The sequence below is a fragment of the Artibeus jamaicensis genome, unplaced genomic scaffold, assembly GCF_021234435.1.
Source record: "Artibeus jamaicensis isolate MK-2021 breed Jamaican fruit bat unplaced genomic scaffold, CSHL_Jam_final scaffold_660, whole genome shotgun sequence".
Classification (NCBI taxonomy): domain Eukaryota; kingdom Metazoa; phylum Chordata; class Mammalia; order Chiroptera; family Phyllostomidae; genus Artibeus; species Artibeus jamaicensis.
The window spans coordinates 10,000,001-10,023,189 of NW_026522052.1; the positions used below are offsets into that span (position 1 = coordinate 10,000,001).

At 44.7% G+C, this 23,189-nt stretch overlaps 1 protein-coding gene across 6 annotated transcripts in view; it reads left to right on the plus strand.

The window, feature by feature from the left end:
• The window catches only part of CDON (cell adhesion associated, oncogene regulated), a 97,073-nt gene extending 75,512 nt beyond the window's left edge, over positions 1–21,561 (plus strand). For all 6 annotated transcript variants that reach the window (XM_053659424.1, XM_037134159.2, XM_037134164.2 and 3 more), the window contains 4 exons: positions 1,110–1,390; positions 4,043–4,122; positions 17,623–17,894; positions 18,459–21,561. In XM_053659424.1, the coding sequence (XP_053515399.1) occupies positions 1,110–1,390; positions 4,043–4,122; positions 17,623–17,894; positions 18,459–18,622 (797 nt within the window). In that variant the 3' untranslated portion in view covers positions 18,623–21,561. The remainder of the gene's footprint in view (positions 1–1,109; positions 1,391–4,042; positions 4,123–17,622; positions 17,895–18,458) is intronic.
• Positions 21,562–23,189: the final 1,628 nt, after the last annotated feature.

The window sequence follows — 23,189 nt, forward strand, 5'->3', positions numbered from 1 at the left end:
GCAGTGCGAGGCTGCAGGGGCTGCAGGTCATTTCACTGGGACGTTTTCTAAATGTTTTTAATGTCATTGGCTTTAATTGGGTGAATGTGTGCTGAATTATTAAAAGGGAAGTGATGATTTGGTTGCCTGAGCAAGATCAGTCTGGTTACAGTCATTATCTGTTGACTTAATAATATGTTGAAAAATGGAAATTTAAACTAGCGATGTCCATTCAGCCATGCATTCAGAAGGTCTGCGTTGCCCATCTTGCGTGTGCCTGGCACAGGGTCGGCAGTGGCAACATGAAGGTAAATGAGGTCAGCGTGGCCCCTGCCCTCTCAGCGTGTAGACCAGGGCGGGGGTGAGCAGGCGGACTGACAGCAGCAGCAGATCCGGGCAGGAGGGGCAGCGGAGGAGGGGGGGGGCGTCTGAGTCCGGTCTGGGTGCACTTCGCTACCGTGGAAGAATTTGTCAAAACTCCGACGACTAATCCTGTACAACTTAGACGCTCCTTTCTAAGGGATATTTTACTTTTTCTAAATACACCTCTGGAAATCAGAATTTTGAGGCAGTTGTTTAAGGGGATTTAATATAAGAAAACGGAAGAATTAGCCCTTTGGCTTCAGTCCCTCCCAACTTCCAAAGGGGCTCCAGTAACCAAGGAACCGCGAATAGTCAGTCAATGTATGAGCAACTCCATCCTTTTCCTTGTAAGTGTTATTTATTGCTATTTGAAACATCCTGCCTATAGTTAGTTTTTTGTTGTTTTATACCATTTATTTCATCAATTTGAAGTGTGTGGCAGTTGAAACACTTCGTGTTGCCAGTACTTCAATAGTTTCAGCTTGCACGATTTATTAATTCTCTTTTGAGTAATTGCTCTCTGGTTAATTTCTCCTCTCATTAACAGGGTCATAATTAGCTCATAGTTCCTAGATACCTCCACACAGTAAAGGAGACAACAGCAATAACTTTATTAAAGCATCTCTCACAAGTAGGCTTTCACCTTTGAACACTTTGAGAATGTTTGATTTTAGTGTGTTTGTAGTTTCTTAGTGGTTCTATTAATAAAAGTTCCTAAGCAAGATTGTCCTTTTCAGTGTCTTTTCATTGTTGTTCTCTCTGAACAGAATACGACCCCCCAGGGTACCTCTGCCAAGGCTCAGATATCACCGGGCAGATGGTGGAGTACGCAGCTCTGCCTGGCACGAAGCGGATGAACGGAAGTGTGCACGGCAGCTTCCTGAGCAACGGTGGGCTCAGCAACGGCTGCTCCCATCTCTACCATAAGGTCCCGAACGGAGTCACTGGGATTGGGAATGGGAGCCTCAACGGAGGTCTTTACCCTGGGCACGCGAGCTCTCTAACCAGGACACGTGCGGACTTTGAACATCCTCATCATCTGGTGAATGTAAGAGACCCCTTCTAAATGAAACCATCCCTGTGGCCCACGGTGCCGAGGCCCAAGAGCAGGTGGGCAGGCTGGGCTTCTTTAATACGGGAACCTCGCTGGTTCGCTGGAATGGGGTTAGTCTGTGTCCCTGGCAACCCCTTGATCCACAGTAATGTAAGATTTTTGTTAGCTGGTAACAGATATGTTCTTCAATTTGGTGTATATTTTTAAATTATTAAGCACCGCAAGTAGAACATGTAGCAAACACACTGGAACTTATTCTTAAAGTGAAGTGGAAATACCACTGGGTGAAGCCTGAACCAGATACTTAACATTCGATTTATTTAGAGCAAGGTCTAAACACTCCCGTCACTAGAGGAGTCAGGCAGATCATGACCCTGAGATGAACAGGTGGGAAGGAGGCAGGAGCCATGGAGGCACCAGCTCCCTGAGAGCAGGCGTGCGGAGCGAGAGCAGCCTCCGCGGTTCAGCTCCTGCTGTGGGTGTGCAGGGCCCAGTTTGTCCGGACTGCCTGCTTTTCCAAAACATCTGTAAATGTAGATGAAACTGCCAGGATTTCTACAACTAATGAGTTTTGGAAACTCATTCCAGTTCTTGATATCACTGCATACACCACGCAGACAGCATCTGCAGGCCGCCAGACCAACTCCTAACACCCTGTGAGTTGCTTCGGTTTGTTTTCCCAGCGTGTGCTGTCGTGGTTGCTTGGAAGGCTTTTGTATTTTACAGTATTAATATCTTTGCCACAAGAGGTGAGAAGCCTTTAAAACCACTCTAATTCAGGAATCACTCGCTGGCACAATGTAACAGAATGAGAAGCATTATTTTAAATTTATTTTGTTTTAAGAGGTTCTCTGCACCAGGGAGTTTGACTTATGACATGGTTTGGAGACACATCCGCATTCTATTTCAACTAAATAGATAACTTTAGTTGATCAAATGTTATTTTTTGTCATTGTTCTGATTACAGATAAATTTGCCATAACCCACAATGTGCTAAAATTTGAAGAAGTTTAGTTTTCTTCTTATCTTCGACTTTAATAAAGATTTATTCAACATTTGGGGAACAAAATAATAATATATGTATATGTATCTTAAAGCTAGAAATCTAATGGCTTTAGTGTGACCTAGCTTTAGTATGTTGCATAAAAAATACTTAATTTACTTTACTGCATCTCATTACCAAAAAAGAATGATGATTTCATTATTTTGTGTGGAAAGACGTGGCTTATGTTCAGGCCCCCTAAACTTTTTTGTCACCATTCCTAGTCCAAACTACTAACATTATCCAAGAAATTGGAGGGGAGGGCATTCAAGTCTGAATAGCACATTATGTTTCCATGAGAAGGAAAAAATAAGCCTGATGTTTGCTCCAGTGTTTGAACATGGCGCTTTGGTTCTGCAAACAATGAATTGCTATTTAACTAATAGTCACCCATGAGGTGTAAAATTTTAGAGGCTATCACCTCTAAATTAACTCATTAGTTTTCTTACTCTACTCTTCTGGGTGGGAGGAAATCTGGAAATTTAAAAAATGATGGTCATCATAAAAACCATTAATTAACTTTAATATGGTTCATGATTCAAATAAGCTTATTACCCTGTAGCTGTTAACTTGATTTTCTGAAGCTCTCGAGTTTACCCACCATGGGCTGAATATAGCCTAAGAATATTCTTTCTCTCAATGTTTTCTTAAAAATTCCTGCTGCTAGTTGGATCAAGAATGTTGAGAGAAATTTGCAGTGTTTTTGGTTTGCTTAGATTCTGGCTGTTGGTCTGAGATGAACGGCAATGGAAAGTATTCTGGAAAAAACAATTGCCTGAACTTTTCCTAACCTTGCGGGCCTGCTCTGAATTTGGGTGCAGTGTGACAGCCCACCCCCACCCCACCCAACCTTATCAAATTCACTTCTGCTGGTTTTCACCTGAGAGCAGAATTTCAGCCCTGACCGCATGTGGGTCCAGTATTACCTTCAGTTTGTAAGAACTCTTGCCGTTGCAATGTCATGTGAACGTTTTACAGTGAGGTATGTGTTAATCTGGGCATTTTTCTTAATTGCTGTGCAGTTTCCGCCAAAAGCTACACCAAAATATTAATACTCCCTCCAAGTCATTGCTGGCTGAGAACCTACTCCATCTGGAAAAATATAACATGTTTTAAAATTTAGTATAGTCAAGCGAACAGACCCAATCGAAGTAATTACAGGAAGATGAAGATGGGTTTAACTTATGACATCATCCAGACATTTCCACTCTGTTTCTCCAACTGGCATCGCATAAAATTCTTCCACGACTGCTAGGAAAGCAAAGACAAATAGGCAGTTATGATATACAGTGCATGCCGGGCCCGTTGGGCTTGAAACCCTGGAGGGAAGTGACTAACCTTCTCCGTTTCTTTGCCTCCTGCCACTACAAAAATACACAGGCAACATGGCGGTTGCCCCTCTGGAGTGCAGCGTTAACAGTGTGCAGAAGCCCTCTGTGAACATAGGCGAATCATGAGAAGCGTAACATTGCTCAGGGGGCAGGTTACGACACACCGTTACCCCTTTATTGCCGATGGCCTGTGTGTCGCGGAGAGTCGGGTTGTGGTCCATGGCGCCTTCAGCCCTCTCTCTGCTCTTTTCTCCTGTGCTTCCCTCTGACCAGGGCGGCGGCAGGTACGCAGCAGTCCCGCAGACGGACCCCACCGAGTGCGCCGCCTGTCGGAACTGTTGGAACAACAACAGGTATGTTCGCCTGTCTTCACACAGGTTGTTGTGAACAGGTGCGTGACCCCCTTTATTTTTCTTCCCTTCAGTAAAGGGAGTTCCTCAAATTTTACCAGAGAAAGAAATAGAAATCTCCGAATAAAGGAGGCCCCTGCTTTACAATTTTTAACTTTCTGTGCTTTGGTTTCTTTGGCAATATGGACAATATTAAAGACTTTGTTTCTAAGCCATCAAAGGGTCGATGTTTTTGAAATTCTTAAATTAGAGTCATTCTCTGTACAAATTTATCTTTTCTCACCTGTTACTTTCTCCTGTATTTTATGGGATGCGTTCTGGTCTGTGTTATGGATGAGGGCATGCTGGGATATTAGGGGGGAACGCCCCTGTGTCCATAGTAGTGTTTTTTCATAGTTATATTACTGAAATTTTCTTGCCCAATTATTCAATTTTTTTAAATTCTTGAAACCTGAAAATAATTAAGCAATGAAATCTTGCTTTATTTTAATTTGCTGTTCAAAAAATATTAAAAGTAGAATGTGTAACAATATTTCAAGCAAGCCAGAAATAGGTAATGTGTTTAAATTGTAACAGTATTCAGAAAGCTTTTGTGCTGCCTCTTAAATCCAAGGAATATTAAAGTTTCTGTTGTGTTAAAGTTGTATCTGTCAGAAATCTTAGTTCTTTCTTTTATATAATGATAGTATTGGTTTACGTGGTTTCAGAAGTTTTTCCAATCTCTAAAACTCTACAATTTAAAAATTATCTCACTGGGGTTTTGGATATTTCATTAAAATGGCCCTTGACCCATATTTTAAAAATGAATTATAAGGTTAAGTGTTGTATCTGGGAGTTACCAAAACCAGAACTGGAAAGAGGATCCTGTTGGCCATGGAATTAAAAGTTTATTGTTTCAACATGTGTTTTAAGAGTTGCAAAGCGAAAGCAATAAAGCTTCCTGGAGATTTTTCTTTATCTTTCACTTAACCCCTCTCAGGGCCTATATGTTAGAACCATCCTTCTATTTTGTGTTCTGAGTTTTGCTCGTTACATTTTTAAGTTCTCTATGCCCCTAGCTCAATGTGAAGATGACCGTGACTTGGAAGCCATGTTTTTGCCCTGAGCTTGTCATAGGCTTTCTCACAGTTTGTTAGTGACGTGCCAGAGAGCTGGTAACGGTATTTCATATACCCAGTAGGTAATGAAATGGATTGATGAGAACAAATGGTGTCACCGGAACACACACTGTTTTCCTCTGTGGCTCCCGTGGCCACCAGCAGATCTCGGCTCCGGGCAGGCCTGAGAGTGATGTTATGAGAGGACCTCCCGTCTAAGAATGAGCAGGTGTAGGCTTTGCTGATGCTTCGGTCTGTGGTCTTGGGCAAGGTATGCAGTCCATCTGGGACTGTTTCTTCTCCGGAAAATGGAAACTTGGCCTAGGTAATAATGTACAGCTGCCTGCAACCTGCTCTGATTGTGGATTTGGGTGGTTTGCTGCCCATCACGCATCTGTGATGAGCTGTCATCCTAGTACCAACAGTGCATCCCACATCCTGGAAAGAACGTATAAATAACTTCTGTTATCTTGCATTCATGGCCCTTTGGGTATGAGTGTGTATGAGTGTGTGTGAGTTGTATTGGGGGGGTTTACGTGGTTTTTCCTTTTAGACATTGCTCAATTGTATTTCTATTTGGAAATCCATAACTTACTGCATTTCATGTTTTTGGAGTTTTACATTTGTTTTTTTTGGAAACAAGATGAATTCTCTTCAGCCTGAAAAACCCATTTCTGTTTCTTCCTGGCTTAAATCCTCCTCCCCCGTGAGAGTGCACCTGCTGGGGCATGTCCCCTCTTGCCCGAGTTGCTTCGAAGGTGAGCCAGGGTCCCATCTGGCTCCCAGGAGCCATCGTGTGACGGGACACTAAGTAACCGGCCAGATAAATAGTAAAAAATACCTCCCTTCAGCTCTGGAAAATTGAAACCATTAAATTCAAAGCTTCTAACTCTTCTAACTTTGCAATTGAAACAATGATCTCTTCTTAAGAGCCCCCAAAATAGAAAAACTTGTACTGAGTTTCAAATGGGGAGAGGGAGATGATACATGATTTACTCCAGAAATATGCTCAATGTCAATCACTTTACACTTTTGGAATATCAACATTATTGCTAAGAATAAGTTTGCATTTTCTAATGACAATGAAATAGTGTGTGCACGAGAAGAGTATTTGGTCGTTGGGTCATAAAAAGACACTGAGCACTTGGCTGGCGCTGGAATTGGGGGGGTCTGAGAGGTTCCTCGGAAGAAGGAATTGGGAGTCATGGGGGTAGGAAGTCATATTTACACAACAGCAACTAGTCTAAGTCGTGGTTCTCAAACTTGGTCCTCAAACTTGAGCCGCTCTCAGATCACTTGGAGTGCTTGTAAAAAAACACAATCACAAGGCTCTACACCTGGAGTTTCTGATTCGGTTGGTCCAGGGCGGGGCCTGAGAATTTGCATTTCTAATGAGTTCCCAGTGATCCACTGCTGCTCATCCTGGGACCAGGCTTTGGAAACCACTGAGATAATTTGGCTGGTGAAGGACACAAAACTAGAAAACCGGCTGAGCAACCCTGAATGTCAGGGTGTGGCAGTTTATTTAATACACATTTATTGAGTGCCTCCCAGCTACTCCAGGGAGCTTCTGATCTGTAGTGAGCTTGAAATCTCAGAGTTTGAAGCTCATTGAATCTTACACGGCTTTATATTTGAGGAATGGGAATAAACCTTGTTGTTTCTGTAACATAAAGTACAGAAGGGATATGAGGTTTTTACTTTAATCAAAACGGGCAAGGGGAATATGAGTTAAATGGCTAGTGGCATAATACTTCTTTCCAAGACTTCTCAGGAGGGGAGCGACCCACTCAGAGATGCGCCGAGGCTCAATTAATGGCGGGAGGACACACAGGTGGGGCCGGAGGAGGAGACTGGCATTTCTATAATGAAGACCTCAGCCTCTGTGAAAGGAGTGGAAGGAGAAGGGAAGAGACAAGTGGCTCTAGAGCCGAAATCTTTAGAGCTTGGCCACTGACTGATAGGGACCTAGAAAAGAAGGCTCAGAAAGTGTCAAACATGGATGACCTGGTAATTGCCATGGTGGTTGTCATAAAAATAAGAAACTTAATATGATGCTATACTGAGGAAAGATGATGAATTTGGTTTGGGGCATTTAGAGTTTCAAGTGTCATTGGGATAGCCAGGCCAAGGAGACAGGTGGAAATGCTGGCCACGGGTTCAGGGGCAGGCTGGACCTGCCATGCCTGTGTAGGAGGCATCTGTATGGAAGTGGTAGCGCCTGGAGATGGGCGGAGTCACCAAGGGAGACAGGAGCGAGACAGTGGACTTGGCTGCGTATTTTCCATATTTAATTATTTAGGGCATTTGCTTGCTTTATTTATTAACTATTTACAGTGATTAGACATTTTCATAATATGTCCTATTTCTTATTATTTTTCGTTTACTGCCTTCATATATCTTCAGAGAGATGAGGAAGGATGTGCGATAAAATAAGGGAGTGAGAAGGAGAAAGGATTCGTTCATTCTGAAGCTCTCAGTGGGCCGAGCACCCGTCTGGGCGGTACAGATACAGGGGTGGGTGGCGCAGGTGCGGCCCCTGCTCCACCGAGCTTGTGTGTGGAGAGGCGTGTCTTTTGAAAAATCACATTACTAAATCATAAAATGAATATCGCATTAAAGCTGGGTGCTTTAAAGGAAAAGTAAAGACTGTCTTAGAAAGGAAAGAACTGCTCCTAAGCAAGTAGCATTTTGCTCTGGAGCTCTGAAGAATTTTAAATCTAGGCAAAAGAGGATATAGTTCGGAAGCTCTCCGGGCAAAGGTGAGGTGCCACCTGTGCGGAATCTCGGGACCTGGGTACAGGGTCCTCACAGAACCTCAGAAAGGAGGATGTAGCAGGAGGGTGGTAAGCAAAGGGGCCAGAGATGGAAGTAAAATCAGATAACACAGAACTATGGCGAGCCGGTGAAAGGTTTGGAGCAGGACCACATTGTGATAAAACCCCATGGATAGAGTTCAGAGGGGCGAGCGAGGATTCAGGGGACCAGTGGGGTGGCAGCTGCAGCAGTCCAGGTGAGAAGTAGGGCCCTAGGGCAGCTGTAGTAGATGTGGAGGGGGGTCGATGGGTTTGAGAGATTTAGGAGGTGCATTAAAAAACACACAGGACCAACTGATTGATGCGGAGGCTGCGAGAGTGTCCAGATGGTGTCCAGGTAATAATGATGCAGTCACTGAGCTAGGGGAGACTGTTACCCCTCAGCGTGCCTTTGGGATCATCCTCTTAGATCCCTTCACGCCTCATCACACTCGCCTTTGCCCAAGGCAGCCCCTAGTCTGCAGGTGTCTGAGGACTGGCGGAGTCTTGCTGCAGCCTTTTCCACATGGACCTTACCTGCCCTATGTCCAGCCCCCAACACTCTTCTCTGCATTTTTTTGGTTTAGGCTTAAATGTGTTTCTTAGTGTGGACTTTCAAGAAACAAGTCATTGCCAGCCTTCAACCCCCTTATCGTCCCTCTGTTTTCATAATGAAGTATCTGGAGAGAAAACCTTGCCTTTATTGTCTCAGCTTGGGTATTGATGTGAAAATTTCAGAACAGGTAAGAGGGAACGTGCCCTGGAGCAATCAGTAGAGTTTCATCTGATGCTGGGGCCTCATGCCCTCTTGTCGTCGATTCCCCACTCCATTCAGTTCATTTGAACCCTTTTCAGGCTTTAAGAGTAATATATAATAGCTCACTGTGAGCAGCTAGGAAGAAGCATACCTAATCTCTTTTCATGTGCCCAGTCCCCGACACTAAAGACTTAGTTGAGAAATCCTTGTGCAGTGTGGGCATTTCAAGAGTTAAACAGATTATAATCAAATAAATCAAATGCTTTCTACCCTTTCCTCCTCTCCTAATTCAGAAGGCAGAGTGCAGTTCTGGATATGTGATCAAGGGGGTTTTGTCAGTTGCTTGGCAAGTTCAGTGGGAAGGGATTGACGTTAAATCTGGACGCTCACCGTCAGTCCCGGTAATTTGCAAAGAGCAGAGAGGACGCTGATGGAGTTTGCAGATGGATGAACTGCGAGGTCCCATCAGGAAGGAACAAGAAATTAATTTCAAGGGTCCAAGAGAGGTTGGAACTGGGCAGGAAGCAGCCAAGTGAAAATCAGCTTGGAAAAATGTGTATAATCCACCTGGGGAAAAAGTACCAGCTGCACACAGCTGATAGGTAGTCAGGGGAGAGGTAGGCTGTTGGGAACAGTGCTCTAGGAAACCAGCTATTACAGATGATCTCGCGTTTTTACACAGTGATGACTCTGTGTCATCATCACTGTGTAAAAATGGTGTCGTCTATGTCATTGGGTTGGGGATGCACTGTCACCAGGAGGAACCTTCCACTGATGTCAGATCCACTCAGGTAACGGTGGCATGCAGAGATGAATGGAAACATTTTATGATAGTAGCAGTTCTTTCAGGCCTGGGGTTTGACCTTCCCGGTTAGTTTGCCGAGGGTGAAAACAGTTTCCTGTCTGGCACACCTGAGTTTGCGCTGATTTGTTAAGGTTCAGTCCCTCTCCTATCCCTGATTGCTAACTACTTTAGAACAAAGGGTCAAGACAGACAAAACCTAAGATTTGGTTTCTCTTCCGCGTATGGTGCTCTATGTGATTCCCTAGGAACAAAATTCAAGCACTGAGTCTAGTTTTGTAGACTGATCAGTACCTTCCTTTGGGGGTGTTCTGTATCTCCTCCTCCTGATGGGGAGAGTGAGGGCCTGTCATCGGGGGGCCAGGGTTTGGATGGTGCTTTTGGTCTTTTATCTGTAAGATCACGCCTGTGTGTGCTGTGTGAGCATGCCACGTTCAGTAACGTGCTCAGTCCCTTCCTGTCACCAACCAGCTGCCCATAGGAAGTTACCACTCTGAGGCTGGGGTCATTGCAGCCCCCAACAAAGAGCGGACAAGGACAGTGGCGGGTGGCCTGGCCCTGGAGGAGTTCGTGCCCTTAGAGCATAGTAACTGATGGACTCTCCCAGATAAAGGATAAGTCAGCCAAATGCAGACGCAGCAGTAAGAGGAACCAGCACTGACATCTCTTACCGAGAGATGAATAAAAACAGACCACTACCAAGATGTGACTGCTTCTGAAGTCTCAAGAACATATTTGTGAATCTGAGTATCTGGCATCCAAGCAATTCGTGGACAGTTAGTCCTTGTCCTCCAGGAATAATCGAAAGAGGAGATAATGCAAAATTCCTATGATCGTCTCATCAGAGGAATTCCATATATACTTCTGCTTAACAAATGTTCAACTGTGTGATCATAAATGGAACACTTCTGCAGAAAATATTTTAGAGGAACTGCCAAGTTTCACCGGAAAATCCAAAACATGTTTAGTCAAATACTAAAGCAGCATATTCTTCCAAACTCAATCCTTTGCTACTATTCCAATCAGTTTCCTAGTCTGTGTGATTCAGAGTATTGGCTAAAGAGTGTTTTGAAAACTTCACGGCACTGTCGTCGTTATTTTCCTGTCTTACAGGTTGGTCAGGCAGACTTGCCTGACTCCCGAATATCATAAGACCTTGGTAGACCAGCAGGCCCCAGACACCCTGAATTCTTGCAGAACAGTACGATTTTTGTCTGTGGCAAGATGCACAGAGTTCTATTCACTTGATGTTTTTAAACTTAGAATTAAAAAAAGTGGTTCCATTGAGCTAGAGACAGCGCGGTGAACGCTTTCACTCCAGCTGAAGTCAACAGTAGCTGCAGTTGGAACGTTCTTTGAAAAGCCTGAGCCAATGAAATGATCGAGTCTCTGTGGTGTGTAAACTGTGTAACGTGCATCGCAAGAGCATCTTAATGAATTTTACATATTTGCCGGCACAGACGCCATCCTCATGCCGTCTCTACTTGCAGGTGTGTGTCTCTGCAGTTTACAAAGGTACATGTTTTTGTGATTATCTGATTGCTTCAGAAATTTTAGGTAAAGCATCATCAGTAAAATTATTTCACATGCTATATACCTAACTATATGCTGGACAGGTATTATAGACTGCTTTATAGACTGTTTCTCTCTACTTGTTTCTTAGCATGTAACCCCCACGTCACAGCCATTTTTCTGATGACGCAAGTAGACCTCTGAGCTAAACTAAAAGTAATGTGGCCTAATTATTTATATTTGGTTATCTAAGTGGTTAATTACTGATGATTATGAGTTAGGATTTGGTGTAGTAGAAAATTTGTAATTAGTTTGGTTTAGTGTGTTGAAATTTGGATTATAACTACTTTAGCAATCTAACTCAGATTACAATCTCACGATTAGCACCACTCTGTTACCCGAGAGTCGCAGTCGGAAGGTGAGTAAGTGCTGCCGTGCCCCAACCGGCTTGGCTCCGTGGGTTGAGTGTCTTCCTGCGGAGCGAAAGGTCCCCAGTTTGATTGCCAGTCAGGGTACATACATGCCTGGGTTGCGGGTTCGATCCCCAGATGAGATGCATACGAGAGGCAACCGATCCGTGTTTCTCTCTTTCTCCCTCCCTCCCCCTCCAAGAAAAAATAAAAATCTTTAAAAAAAAACCATAGAAATGAAGATCACATGGAGGGTTAGCAATAGGAGAGTGGGAGAAGGAGAAGGGGGGAGAAGGCACAGAAAATAAGTAGCATAGACAGTAGATAGAAAATAGAAGGGGGGGCAAGAATAGCATGGGAAATATAGAATCTAAAGAACTTGAGACACGTGGTCATAAACTAAAGGGGGGAAGGGTGGGGGAGGGGGTGTGCAGGGTGGAGGGGAATGAAGGGGGGGAATAGAACAACTGTAATGGCATAATCAATAAAATATATTTTAAAAATCTGTGATTTTCTTTTTCACTAATCAGAAAAATAGAAGCTAATGAACAGGTAGTAGGAAATTGTGCTTTTCTCTTGCTCAGCACCTTCCATTTCTTTTCAAGCACATTTGTTTGTAGTCACTCTCCTAGGTCACTCCCAGCCGTGAAGCCAGGTGACCACGTCAGCACTTGGTCAGCATCAGTGTCGCTGACCCTCGGCCCCAACCACTCCTCAGTCCACCCCAACCAGGTCATGCTCCCTCCCTGTCCCTAGCACAAGGCGCCTTGCGCTCAACCTGGGAGAGCGCCCTGAGACTTCATTTAAAATGCTCATCCGTGCTTTCAGTGGAGGAAATGAGCACAGAAAAAGAAACCAAAAGGAAAGAAACAGAAGAATTTAAAGTGCCTTAGTATTTGGTGAGTCTTCGTTATTTTACGTCAACATTATGCCAATTCATTCACGTGAAATTTATATGAACAAATTATTAGTTTATAATATTTTATTTTTAGGGAACTGCCCTGATTTTTCAAATTGCGGCAAATATGTTTTTTCTACAGATTAAATTCACTTCTTTTAAATGGAAATGCTTCTTTCTCACCTGAGACCTTTTGCTTTTAGGTTTTGTACACCTTTATATCACTCCAGATTCTTCCAGAGAAATGGGGCATGAAGCCAGAGCTCCCTTTGTTTGTTTTACAGCATCACCGTGGGGTTTTCGTTAAGTGCCTGTCTTGGTTCTGTGACACTGAGGGCAGGCACTGCCTGTCCTTTGGGAGATTGAAGGTCAAGTCAGATAATGGTGAAGGCAGCAGACAGAGGGAAAAGTAGACATCAGAACACATATTGAATCAGAACAGAGATACTTACTATTGTGTATTGTAATACGAAAATCTGAACGGTTAAGTTGTTCATTCTCACTTTAATAGACATGTCTGTTAGAAGGCATTTTCAGTAATTAATTGCTGCTCTCTAATCGTAAATGTACTTGCTGATAAAAAAGGCTATAAAAATGTCTGATGTTCTAACGTTTTTTGCTTAGTTAACATTTATGCAATTGACCACGCGCTTAGTGCTGGGTGTTCTGTCTTTCATTAGAGTCCAATGCACATTAGTGCTTTTACAACTTCCTAGACAATAACATACTTTAGAACAGGTTACCTCCATTTTCTTCTTCATTGTTTTGTGTTGTTTTTGTCATATGTTTTAACCTACAGATATTCGAGACCCACAATGACACTTACTGCTGTTCAGCATTTATTCAGAATTCCTGGAATTACCTTTTTTTGTTGCAGCTTCTTTCTGTGTTTTCTTCAGTCTGCCACTCATTTTTCTTCGACTTGAATTCTCTTTAGTATTCTGTCTAGCTCAGTTCGTAGGATGGCAAATTCTCCCAGGTTTCGGTCTGAAAATCTCTTTAATTTAGCTTCCTTTTTGAAGGATATTTCTTACTGTTCATGGAATTCTAGGTTGGCATTTGCTTTCTTTTTGTACTTTAAGAATGTTGTTCTATACTGTAGTTGAAAAATAATTTTTTAAAAAATCTAAAAAGAATGTTGTTCCATTATTTTATTGCTTCCATTATTTCTGTTCACAAATCATCTGTTGGTTGTTGATGATTTTCACTTTGTATTTTCTTTCCAGCGGATTAATTAATCACATTCAAAAGTGTAATTTTTTGTATTTATTCTTTCTGGGATTCATAAAACTTCTTGAATCTGTGGCTTCAGTTATTATCAGTTTTATAAAATTCTCAGCCTTTATCTCTCCCCATATGGTTCTGTCCCATTCTCCTTTCCCTCCTTCAGGGAGACTCTAGTTACACATATTTTTTAGCTTTTCACTGTGTTTCACATGTGTCTTAGCTTTTTAAATACATTTTCCATCCCGTTGACTCTGAGCTTCAATCTTAGTACTTGGAGGTGTCCTGCTTCGTGTTCGTTAGGCAAGCCCCTGCCCCTCTGTGCCCAACTTGCTCTTAACCCCATGTAACGAGTTCTTAATTGCAGTTATTCTGTTTTTAGTGCAGAAATTAAAAGTTATTATTATCAGATTCTTGTTCTCTCTTAAAATTCTTTATCTTACCATCTGTTTTCTTGAGGATATTCATGCAGTTCTTTTCAAGTGTGATTCTCCTAACTCAATAACTGTATCACTAGATTTTCCTCTTGTTCCTGTCTGGTAATTTGTATTATATTCTGGACATTGTATACAAACTGATATGAGCTCTGGAAGATGTTTTCTTCCTACAGAAAGAATTGACTTTTGCTTTTGGCAGGCAGTTTGGTAAAGGGCAGATCACTTTAATCCAGTTGGGAATTGAGGTGATTAAATGCTGGTTCGATCTTCCCCATTTCATCATTATCGTTACAACTGTGACCCTTTAAGGGTCCTAGTTAAAAGCATTGGGTGTGTACCGGGCCTTCTGTCTTTGGGGGCTCTGATTCCAGTTTCTCCCTTTCTGGCCCCAGAAAACTGCCAAAAATGTTGCTCAGCCTCTTATCTACCACTTTCTGCTTTTGTCTCTCAGTGGTCATCCTGCACGGAATTGGGCAAATGCCTCAGGAAAGAAAATGGTGCCAAAACTCAGAGTTACATTTCCCTTCTCTCTGGAATCTCAGCCACTCAAGTGTTTTGGTAGCTCTTTGATGAGTTCAACAGATTTAAAATGAAATTTCCCTTTTTTAGCTGTTCTTGGTAGGAGAGTTATTCTGATACAAACTAATCAGTCAAACAGAAGCTAGGAATTTAATTTTTAAGCTTTACTTCCAGGAAATCACAGTAACCATATAGATTCCCCTGACCAGAGAGAGATTTCTGGTTTTTAAAAATCAGAATCCTTCTTGTTCTCTAATTCCATAATTGCTAGCTAGAGTAACTTCCTAGATTAAGACAACTGAGTCTGAAATAGAAGAATATGCCCTGCTCTCTAGTCGGTGATGTGGGAAGCCGCACATCTGTAATTCATGCTGAGGGCACCCAGTGCCCTTCATAGCTTCTCATGTAATACGTACTGTGTTATATTATGGCTGTTGTTTTACTTCTCCATCTCCTCTCCTAGGCTGGGACCTGGAACTCTGACCTATTTACCACCATACGATCAGTGTCTAGCATTTAGAAGGTATTTAGCAAAGGTTTTTGGAATAAAGACCTCTTCTAGATAAGGTGGCTCTTATGTAGGTGGATAATATCTTTTAAATTCTCATTAGCAGTAGTGTGAGTTCAAAAAGGTTTTCTCCCTCCCTGACTCTGCCCACATTTTGGATGAGTACCATATTTAGTCTGTGGATTCCCATGAATGGAGTACATACAGAGGGGTTGGAGGTTCTCTGGTTATTGCGATAGTAGAAGAGACTGTTGGTAAAGTATCAGAAGGATGACATGGACATTCGAAAATGGTCGTCAGTAGACTGGTGCTCACCCTTGCCAATACCCCAGATCTCTGAATTTAAAGCTCAGAGTTGAGTAAAATGGTAGGACAAAAGACAAATGGAATGCAGTACTCTCCTGGAATCATGCTGCATCTAGCCCAGGGCTCTGGGTCTGCCTCCAACAAACTTCCTTCCATACCACTGCTTCCTTTATTTTATGGGCTTAAGACATGTATGGAGCCCTGGCTGGTGTAGCTCAGTGGATTGAGCATGGGCCTGCAAACCAAAGGATCATGGTTCAATTCCCAGTCTGGGTACATGCCTGGGTTGCAGGCCAGTTCCCAGCCGGGGACACACGAGAGGCAACCATACATTGATATTTCTTTCCCTCTCTCCTTCCCTTCCCCTCTAAAGATAAATAAAATGTTTTAAAAATGTTTTAAAAAAGACATGTATGGAAAACTTAGGTTTTATTTGAATCCAGTATATACAAGTATTCTTGCTATATTATTAAATGTTAAAATATAGTCCTGTTAGATAATAATGTACTCAAATTATTCTGTACAAACGAATGCCTGACCTACAATGCTTTCATTCCAGATGACTGGTATCTGAATTCCACTAAATGTGGAGTGAGTGTATTTCTCTACATGATTGCAGTTGGACTTATTTAAATTAATGACTTGTTTAACTGACAGAACCTCACTCTGTTTCAGGTTCAGATCTTTCTTCATGCCTAACATTTGATATTTGCAGTAACTTGCACCAACAGAGCTGTTAGTAATAGTCGCCTTGACTTCCTTTTACTGATTCTCATGTGCCCCAGAAACACATCCTCCCATGTTTAAAGGGTGGAATCCAAAGAATTGCTGTCTTCCGTGACACTGTCTCCGTGCGGCACACGGCTGCTCACTTCCGTGTGTTTCCTACCCCACATGCCCAACTCAAAGCCAAATACAATGACTTCTCCGAACTTTTCCTTACTCCCGATCTTAGAAATAAAAAATATATTTCTGAAATTGCAGTTTCTGTTAATGGTGGAACATTATCTACAGGCAATAATGATGAATAAGGACAATATCAAAGTGCTGGACAGTAACCAGAAGCAGGCAGAAACTGAATAAGCCTAACCTTGAAAGACAATGGATGACAGTCCTTTACAGCTTTTTTCCGAGAGTATTTTTCAGTTCCGGGTCATAAACCCAAACAGAAGGTGTCAGAAGATGGAGATCAAGGCCAGCAGAGGAACTAGAAAATTCAAGGCAAAAAATCCAGTAAAAAATATTACACCTGAAGAAACAGGAAAATGAGATACTTCCTTAAGGGGAAAAAAAGTCAATAGAAACAGACCCAGAGGTAACTCAGATGTCACAATTAGCAGACCATGACTTCAAAGCTGCTATTAAAAATGTGTCCAAGGATTTGAAGGAAGATAAACACACAGTGAATTCACATATGGGGAATTTCAGCTGAGAAATAAAAACTGAGGGGGGGGGGAGTGGGAAGACCAAATGGAAATTCCAAAGCTGAAAACTGCAATAACTGGAATGGAAAACATACTGGATGGGTGTGACCCCAGATTGGAGACAGCAGAGGAAAGCGCCAGTGAACTGGAAGATCAGTAGAAGTTATGCTGTCTGAAGAATGGGAAGAAAAACAAAACACGTATCTTGGGTGAAGACAAGAAATAAAAATATGGCAGAGTTGAAGCGAACGCTCGGTGCTAATACTAGCAGTTCATTCCTGAAATAAAAAATTTGCAAAACGAACCAGACCTAAATTTCAAATATCTAATCCTGGTAGTGTTTCTTCCAAGAATGAGAGGGAACCGCGTATCTGATTTCAAATTAGTTTGCTTTCCTTGGTTTTTATAAGGTCATTTCTCTGAACGTGGACATCTGTGTCTTCACTTCATGTTCCCTTTTTTCCCCGCATTTCTTCCAGTGGCTAATGGCCTTTTCCTTCTGTGTGCTGTGCTCAGGAGCCAGCTAACTGTGAACTAGGAGACAACTTTTGACAGTGGACTGAGGCATCATATGAGGGCATAGGGCGTCATGTAAGGTTGTATTCTCAGGCGGTGTGCCTTTTGATGTATTTTCCAGTTGTATTCCACTTTAACCGTAGTTTTGGAGTTCTTGATATATCAGATCATAGTGGAGTGTTTATTTTTAAGCACCTGACCCTGTTAAAAAATCTGTGATGCAAAATAGCAAATGATAGTTCAAAATGAGTGTCTTTTAATTATTGATCCCTCTGGACAAACCTGTTTCACTTTGTAGGTGTTTCACCAAAACGAACGGCACTTTCAGCAGCAACCCACTTTCCGTGGTCCCTCTGGCCGCACCTTGTCCCCAGGATGGCTTGGAAATGAAGCCCCTCAGTCACACGACGACACCTGTGTGTCAGGCTTCACCAGCCTCCGCCTGTGGCCCGTCACAGGAGAGCAGCAAGGATGAAGCGGCGCCAGGACCTGCTCACCACGCCTGCTGTCCCGACAGCAGGCGTGGGGTTTACTCCGACACCACAGCAGGTGCAGCAGCGTCCGACAGAGGTACTGGGAAACGAGGTGAAACCCCAGTTTCTAGACAGTCTTCACTTAGCTAAAATAAGGGAGCAGAGGCAGATGCGTTTGCCCTGTGATCAGCGCACACATTTCTCAAGAGACCGGGGCGGTGGGGAGGTGGATACTTCAATCCAACGTGACTAGGTAAATTTTGAAGTGTTGTTATTCTTCACCTCCTTCATCTCAGGCTGTTAATCCCATCACACTTCAGAAAATAAACCCAAATAGGCCCTGATTCAGTTTGCACCTAGACCGTACATAGACTTCCTCGAAGAATGTATCTCGTGGTCATGGACCTGTTTCTTCACGGTGGTTATTTTGGGGCTTTCCGTGGGTTTGCCTTACCCCTCAGAGGAGTTGTATAACTTCATGAGAGCTCAACCTCCTTTTAAACCTTTCGTACCTTTTGTCTCCTTCAAATTCAAAGTAAGCACAACCGGGCTCTCCTCCTACTCATGGCCCTCTTTACTGCTCGAAGTAATGTGTTTCGACTGCTTTGTGAAAATCAGCCTTTATGATTTTGTAATGTTCCCAAATCTCTGTGTTTTGCAGGAGACAGCTACATCCATTCAGAAACAGAGAGCAACGTTTTAAGTTGGAATCCTCTTATTTTGCCTCCTGATTCAAAGGACTGTGCTGGAAAGACAGCACAGTCTCCTCCTGGCGTTCCTCTGGACAGCCCTGCAGGGGCCCCGCAACAGCCGCAGGACACCTGAAGCCCAGCACAGGACAAGTCACTTCCCACTTCAAGCCAGTCACTGCACAGACCAGGCCTGGGGGTGGACTGCATGAAGGACGTTAATTCAAATCAGAGAAAAGTCATTATTTATTTTTGTAGTAGTAATGTCATATGAATGTATCTGAAAATGTGTGCCCTTTTATATTATTTATGCCTTAAAAAAATTGTTCTTCCCTTTCCCTTCCCAACAGTAGGAAACAACCTAGTTTTTGCATAGTTTTGCCTAGTTGCCATCATCCGAGAGCGTTCCATGTCTTCCAAGAACCTCAGTGACAGCCCAGCCTGTGGCCAGTCCAGCCAGGAGCAAGCTGTGCGGGCCATTCAGAGTTTTCAGATGGAGAGCTGCCTTTCAGTCTTGTGCTCCTGGCTTTCTGAGGACGTTCTGAAACAGTTGTAGCCTACATTTCTAACAGCAGGGCTCTTAGGGATTTTATCCGTGCCTTCCACAGAAGTGCAGCAGATCAATCAACTCACTGTCCACGTGGGCCCCGGTTCCGTCTGTTCTCCAGGCACCAGCGAGGTGCGGGCCAGAGGTGGGGTCCGGGCTGTGCGGTCCCAGGGAGGGAACCAAAGCCAGAGGGAAGAAGAATGCCGTCAAGTCCTATGGCTTTTAACATTGCACGTGTTTATACAATGGTCACCTTGGGCCCCTTTTTAACTCTTCCCAAGAGTAGGGATGAAATAAGACTTTAAACTGATGCCTTGAAGAGACGGATTTACATTCGGAGAAGACAGGGGAGGGTTCGCAGGGAGCACAGCCTGGCAGAAGCGCTCTGGTTATCACAGGCCTGTGCTGGTGGGGCCCCTGCCCCTGCAAAACCACCCTTGCCCAGCTTCCCATGTGGGGATCTGACGGTAGAAAAGACTTCATTTGGAGGGCCAGGACGCTGCGGTTTGAAATTCCCTGACTTTTTTTGCAGGAGGTTGTCATTGTAAACAGGCACCACAAGCTTTGGTTAGCAGAGCCCATCAGTCACAGTTACGCTGCCTCGGAGTGACAGGGTATTTGCAGCTGCCTTTGGAAGGCTTTTCTTCTTGGATTCTAAAAAAAAAAACACCGCAAAACACAAAAACACTGTGTGTTGAATAGCTGGAGCCCAGCTTTAATGGATCATTGCTCCTTTTTGGGCGGTGTGTCCCTTTGGGGAAAGAAACTGAAAATGATTCTCTTCTGAGTCAGCAGTTTCAGCATAAATGAAAAAATTTTACAGTTTCCCAGAAATGACAGTGAAGTAGACTAGAATACTATGTTACTCAACTTTCTATATAAGTGCATCAGTATTCCCTTACATACGTTTATATATTTTATAGATAGAACTGTTAGCGGAATGTGCTGTTGAAGCTGAGTCCCTCTGCAAGAACTCCTTCCGGTAGAATGCGAGAGTGCGGTTTCGCGGGCAGGGATTAGGGGCGTCCTAGGGTCAAGTTCTCCGTCCCGGGGGTCCGTGCCTGTGCTGTGCGGGATTTCTTCATGCTGCGTAGATGCAGTTAGCTCTGGAGTGGGGGTGGCTTCATCCCTGACTTCTGTGACTAGCAAAGGACGAAGTCTTAGGACCCAGAACATGAAGCATGCCCCAGATTGTGGTCACGAAGCAAGTCCTAGAAAACCGGGGCGTGAACTCTGGTCGCCGTCATTCTAATTCAGGAAACAGGTGTGTCAGTGTGAGCCTGAGTCCTAAACTGCTTGTAAAGATGAGTTTGAACGTGGAATCTGTCCACCAGGCAGAGAAAACGACTCTACCTTTGGGGCAGTCTCACTGTGGACTGCTTTATTTATATTGTCAGTAACGCTGTTTTAAGTGTTATCCCTTTTATTATATTTTATTTATAAAAAATGCCTTTATATATTGAGATATATAAGTATAAATATAAATATATATATATATAGTTGCCTTCATGTTTAGGAGTTATGAGTTCCCCCTAACCACGAGTTGTTCTGGACTTCCACACCCTACACAGTCCCCGGAACTAGCCCTGCCTGGTGTCACTTCACTGGGGAGTCGAGGGCCGTGGGGCCCTGGGGGAGACGGCACTAACATGGGCGCGGTGACTGCTGTGTCCCAGGCAGCAGGCTCAGAGCTTGTTACAGCTATTTAACAAGCCCACAGAGTAGGTGTTGAAGTCCTCGAGTCTCACAGTGAGCTGCAGAGCCTGGATTTGAACCCAGCAGACATGGAGCCGAAATCTGAGCTCCTTCCATTTTTCCATGCTGCTCTCCAAAAGCATGTGGCTCCCTCTTTGAGTGGAGCCAGGCCAGCTCTGCACGCTCCGCCAGCCCCTGCTGCGAGACTCCTCTGATGCTCCAACTCCGCACCGGAGGGAGGCGGCCCCTGGGCGCGTGGGCGTCTCTGCTCGCTGCTCTTTGTCTTCCCAGAGTTCCATCTCTCTCTTTGAAGCGCCTACACCCCGACCCCCACCCGAACCTGATCTTCACTTGGCTTAGTGATACTGTAGTTGGGCAGGCCTCTTCATGTTCCCTTTTGCCTTGGAGTTCTCTGTGACTCTTTGTTTTTACATTAAACTTCCCCGTTTCTGTTGCATCATTTCACTATCTCCTTTTTCCCTTTACGCACCGGTAGTCTGGCGACGGGTGACCATACGGTGGCATGCAGGGTGTCAGTTAAATTGCAGTGTTTTAAACCTTTTGACGTGGTTTTTTAGAACATTTCTTCCCGGTTTCATTTCTGTCGGGTGAGTCTGAGGACCGGTGCGTCCCCATTCAGGGGACTGTGCCCCAACTCTCGTTCCAGCTACAGCACTGCTGTGAGGTTCACTCCAAGATTGGGTTTCACCTGCGTTGTTCTCTGTCAAAGCAGTGTTGATGAGATGCATGTTTTTGTATCATATTGAAAAGTATGTTTTATTTTCCTTGAAGTTGTAATAGTGTGTTGGACATTGTACATATTTTAAACGCTGTACTCTTGGCAGGTTTTATTTGGTGGGTACGGTTTTATAGTAAAAGAGAATGGCGCTGTCGTGGAGAGCGGCCGCGGGGACGAGCTCTCAGACGCCCCCTGTCGGTAGAAAAGCCGCGTGTGGCTGGTTGCTGGGATGGGCGTGGATGTCCCTCGGAAACTGGAGCCTCCACCCGCCGCCCACTGGCAACCCCCTCCCGAGCCCAGTGAGTCAGTCCCACTGTTCCGACTGCGGAGATCCAGGCCCTGAGGCAACAGGACCTAGAACCGGGTTTGTGGGGGAGGGAAGCACCCGCACCATGGAGCTGTCAGAGCAGGCAGACGCCCCCCTCAGGGGCACTCAGTGCTTCTTTGGAAGGAAGAGGGGAATGGGAGAGGAGGATGAGGAAGGGGGAAGGAGCGGGTCTCTCCTCACTGGTCTGGGGTTTTGTTTAATCCTCACCCGAGGACACGTGTATTGATTTGAGAGAGAGGCGTCAATGAGAGGGAAACCGATCAGCTGCCTCCTGTCCACAGCCCTGGCCAGGCCTTGAACCCGCAACCTTCTGGTGTAGGGGACAACGCTCCGAAAGGCTGAGCCACCCGGCCAAGGCCACGTGGGCTGTGTCGTGCCATCACCTGGAGCAACATCTCTGTGATCTGCAGGGTAAAATTTAGCCCCTCTAGGAGCAGCTTTGTTTTATTGCCCTAAAAAAAAATTAAGAAGTGTCTGGACTGCTTTGACCAGAAAGCCAACAGGGCCTTTTGCATGGGGTGAGGTGTTGCGATATCTCATTTTCTATGTTTAAATAAGGTGTCCCTAAGCCCTGAGAGCGCCGAGGGACCCCGAAACCCCTTTTCTAATAAAGTCTGAATCTGCGAGAACCCAAGCGGCAACTCCAGCTTCCGTCACTCTTCCCTCCTCTCGGGCGCCACTTGCCTCGTCCCTGGCGGGACTCTGCTCGGCGCCCTTTCTCCCCCGCGGAGCCGCGTCTTCCCTCCTGGCCAGTGGAACAAGCGTTCGTTTGTGTCTCCCCCACGTTACAGGCACACACACACTCGGAGCCAGTGAGTCATGCTGGCAGCCAGCAGACGGTGACTTTGGAACAGCCGGGGTCCCCTCTCAGCCAGCTCCCCAGGCCCAGAGGCAGGAAGCCACATCTGCAGCACCAGTGCCCCGGGTGGGACACGCAGACTCCTGGGGTCTAGCGGCTGCAACCCTTTGACCCCTGCCGACATGGGGATGATCCTTCACCCATAAACAGGTCCCATGGTAGAAGCTTGTGTCCTAGGGAAGCGATTTGAGACGTGGAAAGGAAAGAACTAGAGGACCTCGTCTCGTAAGCTGAATGAGGGTAATACATTCCTACCCGTGGTCTCCCAGTAGGAAAACCTGGGACCCGCCTGAGCCTGGGTTAGCTTTGTCCGGTGGGAGCTGCCGCTACAATGACCCCGGACTCGTGAGGGCACCGCTCACGAGTGTGGTTTATTGAGGAATCGCTCCGGAAGCAGCCCGCTGCCCACCAGGCACTGCTTCCAGCACCGGTGCCCGCGTGGGCGCTCGCACAGCCGGCTGGGCTGCTCTGCAGCTGTGTCCTCCTTGGCCTTCCGCCTCTGTCTTTCTCCCGCTGGACCAGGGTTCCTCTTTTA